This window comes from Hyperolius riggenbachi, chromosome 7, assembly GCF_040937935.1.
Source record: "Hyperolius riggenbachi isolate aHypRig1 chromosome 7, aHypRig1.pri, whole genome shotgun sequence".
NCBI classification, from domain to species: domain Eukaryota; kingdom Metazoa; phylum Chordata; class Amphibia; order Anura; family Hyperoliidae; genus Hyperolius; species Hyperolius riggenbachi.
In genome coordinates this window covers 60919275-60928434 of record NC_090652.1, presented here as the reverse complement: position 1 = coordinate 60928434, position 9160 = coordinate 60919275, and the positions used below count along the sequence as shown (strand labels likewise).

General features: G+C 44.0%; 1 protein-coding gene across 1 annotated transcript in view; it reads right to left on the bottom strand.

Annotated features, from left to right (window-relative positions):
* The window catches only part of LOC137525526 (uncharacterized), a 31996-nt gene that overhangs the window by 1864 nt on the left and 20972 nt on the right, over positions 1-9160 (bottom strand). Inside the window, exon 4 of the mRNA XM_068246652.1 lies at positions 220-293. Coding sequence (XP_068102753.1) covers positions 220-293 — 74 coding nt within the window. The remainder of the gene's footprint in view (positions 1-219; positions 294-9160) is intronic.

The window sequence follows — 9160 nt, the reverse complement described above, 5'->3', positions numbered from 1 at the left end:
CTGTTAACTCAGTGTGGTTTGCTAAAGATGTCACAGACCTTTTAAAGCTTTCTTAAGGTTTATATGACAGCCAACAGCTCAGGTAGCAGAGGATTGATGATATGCAAGGGCCAACATCTTTACAGGTACCGAGCTTGGGTCTGCCACTGTTGTAGCGTTAAGTAACCAATAAAGGCTGGAGTCAAACAAATTTCTTTATACAAACATGAGTTACCATACCTGTCATTTCTGTACAGTGCTCCATAAATCTTTTTACTTCAGGCATCTCTTGTTTTGGCATATGATGTTTGACACTAGAACATTACAATAAAATAATTTACTGAATTAGAGAAAAACTGTATCACAAAACACTGTATATATACAGTGACAAACTGACAGTTTTAAGCTGGAAACAGGAAAGAGGCCAGTGGTCTCCAAGTGAGATGCCCAATTGCCCATGTGCCAGACGGTGGTGGATACTCTTTATAAGTCTGGGTGCCATGAGTCCAAACCTTTCAGGGTAACCCATACACTATGTCTCATACGCTATTACTCATATGCTACTAGCCAAAAGTATCACTGTGACATTATTACACCTCCCTCTACACTATGCCTCATATATATCTGGGCTATAACCATCATTACTAGTATGCATGTCAGACGAAGAATCCAATCAGGATTCAAAACACGGCTTCTCTGGCCGAAGGAGCCAGAGCCAGAAGGAGCCAGAGCTTCACGAGCTGCTGCATTGATGGGCGGTCCCATACCTTGGAGCCCATAGGATAGACAATTTGTCAGCCTCCATATGTCTCTCACCTTGGGTTCCTTTTAACCACTTCGGCCTACAGTGTTTTTCACCTTATGCATCTGAGCAACTTTCACCTCCCATTCATTCGCCAATAACTTTATCACTACTTATCACAATTGATCAATATCTTGTTTTTTTCCACCACTAATTAGGCTATCTTTGGGTGGTACATTTTGCTAAGAATTTTTTTTTTCTAAATCCATTTTAACAGAAAGATTAAGAAAGAAATGGAAAAAAATCATTATTTCTCTGTTTTTGGCCATTACAGTTTGAAATTAATACATGCTACCATAATTAAAACTCATGTGTTTTATTTGCCCATTTGTCCTGGTTATCCCCCCATTTAAATGATGTCCCTATCACAATTTATGGCGCCGATGTTTTAATTAGAAATAAAGGTGCATTTTTTCAATTTGTGTCCATCACTAACTACAAGCTTATCATTTAAAAAAATATAATAATATACTCTCTTGACAAATTGGCAATAATATACACCTCTTGGCATATGTAAAAAGTTCAGACACTTAGGTAACTATTTATGTTGTTTTTTTTATTTTTTATTGTAATTTTTTTTAATATTATTTTTTTTAATTCAAAAATGTATTTGGGTAATTTTTGGTGTGGGGGGTAAACAGCTCATTTCAAATGTAATATCGAGTAATTCTTTAATAAAAAATGTATGTGGGTGTAGTTTACTATTTGGGCACAAGATGGCCACAGTCAAAAAGTCCTGGGAGCGAACGATCTCGCTTCCAGGAACTAGAAAGAGGATGGGAAACTTTTTTTTTGCAGAAAGACCGTGGCCTCTGATAAGAGACCATAATATTTTCTGCGGAGGACTTCGACCGATGAATGGGAGATATATTCCCATTCATTGATCTGGGGCTAATGGCAGGTGGCGGGAGGGCGCATGGGAGCGAACGCCTCAGGCAGCAGCAGCACAGTCTATCTGGATGATTATAGTTTATCAACAAGGCTGCGTTGTCAAAAATAAATTATATATAGTGTCCACCAGAGCTTTTGTAATAGATAGCGGAGATACTGCCACAGAGGCAAGCGGCATGGCGGCTATCTCCACGTATCAGCCGGAGGCCTCTGCCGCGCAGTTACATGCTGGTGCTCTGCCTGGTCCTTCTATTGCACATAGATTGAGGGAAACGCGCGCGCGCGCCAGGCGACAGGACCTTTATGCGAATAGAAGAAGAGTCAGCTGATCTGCCAAGTCAGCTGACTCCAACGGTACTTTGGATTGGCTGAGTGACTGGGGCGGCGCTGCGGAGCATCTCTGTATATATAGTACTAGTCTGTCACTTGCTCCGTGTCTGCTGTTGCGAATGCTAACGTGTTAGCGCTCAGACCTTAGTCAGATCCCAAAGTGTGCTAGAACCAGCTGGAGCTGGGGATCCACACTTAGCCAGATTCTGTTGATAGCTTATAGTACTAATTGCATTGTATTATCTGTTATGACCTTCTGCTTCCTTTGACTATTCCCCTGCTTGTTGATTCTGTACCTCTGCCCATCTGATTCCTGTTGCCGACTCTGCCTGAACTTAAACACTGAATCAGCCTACTGTCTTTGTACTTATTCTGTCCGTACGTTGCCTACTCTGCTTGTCTGACCTTTCTGTCCTCACCAGTGGGCCTAGCCACTGGTGAGGGATCTGTAGTATTAATCGCCTGCTCCTCAGGTGAAGCTCAGCTGCAGCACTGTCTGTAACACCTGCTCCTCAGGTGTCCACTAGCTGCAGTATAGTCTTAATCGCCTGCTCCTCAGGTGATCATCCTTTGCAGCACTGTCTGTAACACCTGCTCCTCAGGTGTCCACTAGCTGCAGTATAGTCTTAATCACCTGCTCCTCAGGTGACCATCCTTTGTAGCACAGTCAGTTGTACCTGCTCCTCAGGTGTCCACTGGCTGCAGCACAGTCTTAATCACCTGCTCCTCAGGTGATCATCCTTTGTAGCTCACTTGGTGGTGCCTGCTCCTCAGGGATCCACTGGCTGCAGTACAGTCTGAATCACCTGCTCCTCAGGTGATCACTGGCTGCAGTACTGTTTGAGTCACCCGCTCCTCTGGAGATCTCTTCTTCCTCATTACTGTTGCACCAAACACTATCTCACATTGGTTGTCCTGTGTCTAGCTATACTAGCATTATTGGTGATTCTGCAGATCACCACATAATCAAGTATAGAATCTGTATTATTGGTGATACTGCAGATCACCATATAATCAGGTATAGCATCCGTATTATTGTTGACTAGCCGACCCGCGGCGTAGCATACGCCGCATAAGGGGTTGGAGGGCAGGTAGGGTGTACTGGGCACAGCGGCAGTCCCCCATGTGCGCTCCCCCTCCAGCTTAAGCTCGGCAGGACCCCCCCTTACCTGGGTCCCCCATGTGCACTCCCCCTGCAGCTTAAGCTCAGCAGAACCCCCCTCCCTCACCTGGGTCCCCCATGTGCACTCCCCCTCCAGCTTAAGCTCAGCAGGACCCCCCCCCCCCTCACCTGGGTCCCCCATGTGCGCTCCCCCCTCCTGCTTATGCTCAGCAGCAGCCGCCACTATTAGCAAGAGGCTACGAAAAAGAAAAAAAAAGAAAAAGCTACCCCTCTATATAAGTATAATGAAAGAGCATATGATTGGACCAAGACACCAGGGAAGTATAATATATTCCTTTTTATTGAAGCCCCATGATCATGAGCACTTTGCACTTTTATTGAGCATTATATAGTTGCTCTCATTGAGTATGCACGTTTTTGCACTTTATGACTTTTCCATGTACTGTACAGTAATATTGGAGTTCAGATATAATATATAATATTTTTTCTAGTTTTGAGCATTATAGGGATCTTATGTAAGCAGTATTAATATCACATATGTATAGGTGTGTTCCTCCTCATGTATAGTGTGACTCAGTGTTTTAATATTATTTTTATTTATTGACATGTTTTTGTAACACTGAGCTGATATTTTTCACATTCATGTGGAGAGGAACACACTATTAGGCCATTGTTGTGTCCTATTTTTTATATATATTTTTTGTGCTTTTTAGTATTTGCAAGGCCACTATATTATTGTTACCATTGGGGCCCATCACAGGCATGGACATGGCGTGCTTCTGTTTTTAAATGTTTTTAATTTTTCAGTTTTTGGCTTTAATAAAAAGGAATATATTATACTTCCCTGGTGTCTTGGTCCAATCATATGCTCTTTCATTATACTTATATAGAGGGGTAGCTTTTTCTTTTTCGTATTCATATTGAGTTTGGGTCGATGACCCTTTTCCCCCTTCTGCTACATGCCAAAAAGCAATATTAATTGCACCATTATGCATGCTCATCTTTTTTCTTTGTTTTAACTATTAGCAAGAGGCAGCGGGCGGGGATGACTCACCTCTCCTGCGTTCCAGCGTGCGTTCCACTGTCGCCACTTCCTGCAATGCCGCCCACTGCATTGGTGTAATTTGCCTTCTTAAAACAGAAGGAAATCTGCAATAATTCAGCTGTAAGTGAACATTTGTGGTTACCCACAATGCACTGCTACTAAATATGCAAATTATCCCTTTTCACCATAGGCAGGCCAAGCAAGCATCCAGAACCGCTGGTGTTTAGCAAGCATATAGCTTCGCGCAGTCGCAGTACAGAACGACCTCCAGGTCGCTCTGACATCATCGCCAGGGTCCGGGTTGGAGCTCCGGCGAACGGCTGCGGGGAGAGCTGCGGCGAGGGATGTGCTGGGAGTTTGGAGTTGGAGGAAGCCCCCGGTAAGTAGCTTTTATTTTCTTTCTTTACCCCAGATAACTCCTTTAATAAGCCAAGCAAGCATCCAGAACCACTGGTGTATAGCAAGTCTGTAGCTTTACATTTTACACAGTCATATCAAACCCACATGTAGACAGCCTGTTTCAGACTTTCAGGCCTCATCAGTACTTGGTAGGGCTTGATACAGCTGTATGAGATAGGGCTTGGACCAGTACAACAGAGTAACCGAGCAGCTCAGGGTGACCCAAACCACTCGGACTGTATAGGGGGATAAAAGGGACCAAAAAGCCCTCCTACTAAAAAAAAGCAAAGCTTGGTGTAATTTGCCTTCTTAAAACAGAAGCGAAACTGCAATAATTCAGCTATAAGTGAACATTTGTGGTTACCCACAATGCACTGCTACTAAATATGCAAATTACCCCTTTTCACCCTTAATGGAGTTATCCGGGATAAAGAAAGAAAATTAAAGCTACTTACCGGGGGCTTCCTCCAGCCCCAAGCTCCCAGCACGTCTCTCGCCGCAGCTCTCCCCGCAGCCGTTCACCGCAGGTCCGTCCCGGTCCCCGGCGATGACGTCGGAGGTCACTCTGTACTGCGCCTGTGCGATCGGCGCTGTCAATCACCGCCACGTGGGCCGGAGCGGACTGCGCCTGTGCAGTCTGCTCAGGCCCACGTGGCAGTGATTGACAGTGCCGATCGTGCAGTCGCAGTACAGAATGACCTCCAGGTCGCTCTGACGTCATCGCCAGGGACCGGGTTGGAGCTCCGGCGAATGGCTGCGGGGAGAGCTGCAGCGAGGGACGTGCTGGGAGCTTGGGGCTGGAGAAAGCCCCCGGTAAGTAGCTTTTATTTTCTTTCTTTATCCCAGATAACTCCTTTAATAAGCCAAGCAAGCATCCAGAACCACTGGTGTATAGCAAGCCTGTAGCTTTAAATTTTACACAGTCATATCAAACCCACATGTGACAGGCAGCCTGTTTTGGACTTTTGGTCCTCCTCAGTACATAGCACGGAATGATATGGCTTTATGAGATAGGGATTGGACCAGTACAACAGAGTAACCAAGCAGCTAAGGGTGACCCAAACCTCTCGCAATGTATAGGGGGATAAAAGGGACCAAAAAGCCCTCCTACTAAAAAAAAAGCAAAGCTTGTTGTAATTTGCCTTCTTAAAACAGAAGCAAATCTGCAATAATTCAGCTATAAGTGAACATTTGTGGTTACCCACAATGCACTGCTACTGAATATGCATATATGCAGATTATCCCTCTTCACCCTTGGTTTGATATGGCACTACATCTTCTTCTTGCTTGGACCAGCCCTGGGGGCAGGGCACTACTTCTTCTTCTTGCTTGAAGGTTGAGGGACTTACTCTATTATATATAGAGAAGATAGAATAAATATATAGAAGATAGATTTTCAGTAATTCAGGTTGGAGTGAGCTTGAGATGTCTCCCAGTGCATCACTGCTGAATACATGCAACTTAACCATTGTTTCTTTTGGAAGCTAAACACACCTCCTGAACCGCTGGACTGCAATGATGTGTCAGCTTGTTAATTTGTACAGAGCCATAATAATCCAACATGCATACAGACTGTTTCAGATTGTTTGATCCTCATCAGTGCATGGCATGGATTAATTTGGTTCTATGGAGTAGGGCTTGTAACACCGAGAGGTACAGACTAACCTGCAAGCTCATGGTGAACCAGAACTCATTGGAGTGTGTGAGGAGCTACCATCGTCCTAAAAGCCCCCTTACTAAAATGCTATGAAAAGCAAAAGTTTGTTTTCATAGCACAGAAATAATTTGCAACAATGCAGGTTGGAGTGAGCTTGAGATGTCTCCCAGTGCATCACTGCTGAATATATGCAAATTAACCATTGTTAATTTGCATATATGAAGCTAAACACACCTCCAGAACCGCTGGAATGCAGTGTTTAGCTTCTTCTTGCTTGGACCGGCCCCGGGGGCAGGGTAATACTTCTTCTTCTTGTTTGAAGGTTGAGGCACTTAGCCTATTATATATATAGATACTGCAGATCACCACATAATCAGGTATAGAATCTGTATTATTGGTGATTCTGCAGATCACCACATAATCAGGTATAGAATCTGTATTATTGGTGATTCTGCAGATCACCACATAATCAGGTATAGCATCTGTATTATTGGTGATTCTGCAGATCACCAATAATCAGAAAATCTGTTTTGCTGACACCAATCGTTACAGCTTTCTATAAGGAAACCTTCACAAACTGCAGTGGGATCGCTGTCTCACTTTTCCAGATAAGAGATTATTACAAGGCTGCTGGACTGCGCTCTCCACTTCCTACAAATGACAAAAACTTTACATAGCGTAACTCTGTTATGCCCAGTTCACACAACACCCGTGTCTCAGTGAATAGTGCGGCACACGTGATCACACGCTCCTTCCTTGGTTGCGCTCACCAAATAGTAACCACCTCAAGCATCAGGTGGATCTAGCGCTCAATTCAATCTCCCAAAAGGCACTTGATGCTGTTCTTCTACTTTTCTTTAATGTTAATAAAACTTTCTCCATATAAAGCAATATAAAAAACACAATAGTGTAATTCTGTTAAAGACTAGCAAAGCGCCCGCGCACAGACTGCGCACTCACGTAATCTCCACTTGTATGATTGCACATCACAAACAGGATGACAGCGAGGTCTGCCCAGCGTCAGGTGGATGAGCGGCATCCCGACTCCCCGGCCCTCTCCGTGGCGTTCCTGCTGATTCTCGTATGCTTAGTTTGTTCTCGGATTTTCCGGTAGCTACCTTGAGCAGTAACGTCAGATGCGCTGGACGTAGCTCCACCCTAATTTTCGACCAATCGGTCTCATCAGGGGCTGACGTCACCAGCGCGTCATGGCCCTTTTATATCACACCATGCTTCCCCCAGCCTCTGATTGGATAATATTCAAGACTGAATCCCTGCCGGGCTCCACTAAAATGGAGACCGCTGTGCCCCAATAATACATCTTTCAAACTTTAGAAAGTTGCATTTTTTATGCACAGACATCGCTGTTTCACAATAAACATTATTACATAATAATACATTACATCTCTTAGCCCTAAAATTCCATAATTATTCCACTAAATTATCAACCCATTATTGCTGCCATCTTGCGGTTAAATGTGAGATTGCACTGCTTACTATTTATAGTGCCTTCCCCATATTATTCATGTCTCCTATCACCAAAAATTGCTTCCCAATTAATACAATAGTTGAACTTTGTGTTCGTAAATTCATATTCATGTGCACTATCCCCCCCTTGTCCCCCTCCCCCCAATTCAATATATAGTGTGCTATTTTTTCCTTACTATGTAAAGTCCCCATTACTCAGATGTCATTATTAATGTAGCAGTTCAAATCGAACTCAATGTTCAACCCACCTGGATGCATTGTTTTTAAATTATAAATCAATTTTCCCTCTGCCTTTGAGATCTCTCTGACCATACTGGATCCCCTCCATTTCTTAACATATATTTTTCTACTCCGATAAATTTAAGGAGACAAGGATTTGACCCATGTACCAACCTAAAATGGTTTGATACACTGTGTGTTTGGAGTCCTTTAGAAATGTTGTAAATATGTTGTCCAATTCGTTTATGTAGTGCCCTTGTGGTTCTGGTGACGTCAGCCCCTGATGAGACCGATTGGTCGCGTAGGGAGGAGCTACATCCAGCGCGTCTGACGTTACTGCTCAAGGTAGCTACCGGGACATCTGAGAACAAACTAAGCGTATGAGAATTAGGCATGGTCGGAAGAGCCAATTTCCGATTCCGCGGTAATTCCGCATACCGCCATAACAAAATTCCGCTTCCGCTACATTCCGGTGGAATTCCGCTACATTCCGTGGAATTCCGCGGTATTCCGCCACGTGCACTTTCCGTATTTTTAAACGGATTTCCGTAATTTTTAAACGGATTTCCGTAAATTTAGGAGGAATTACTCAATCGCTCATTTGAAATATCGTTTTTGTATCTGAAATTTAAGATGATCATCAATACTGTTGATAACAGTCTATTGTTAATAAAGTTGATTTGTATTTTGTAAATTTGGATAAAAAAAATGTTGAAACCGTTATTTTAGCGCGGTAACTTTCCGCTGATTATGATTGGTCAACTCATTCCGCATCTCCTGATTGGTCAATTCATTCCGATTCCGATTTTGCCGGAATTCCGAATTTCGGATTGCAATTTCCGAATTCTGCGGAACCATGCGGAAACCCCAATTCCGGCGGAATTTCGGAATTTTAGCTTCCGCGGAATTCGGAAGCCCATGTCTGATGAGAATCAGCAGGAAAGCCACGGAGAGGGACGGGGAGTCGGGATGCCGCTCATCCACCTGACGCTGGGCAGACCTCGCTGTCATCCTGTTTGTGATCAGTGGTGTATCTAGGTAAGACAGCGCCCATGGTAAATACTAATATTGAGCCCCCCCACGCACACACACACAGACACACAGGGCCCTATGCAATTACCAAACTCGCCAGCGCTAAGTGCTGGCGAGTTCTTAAATTAGGCGTCAGCAAGGTCGCCTAATGCAATTGCATTTAACACCCCCCAGGGCGGAAAAGAACTCGCTTGG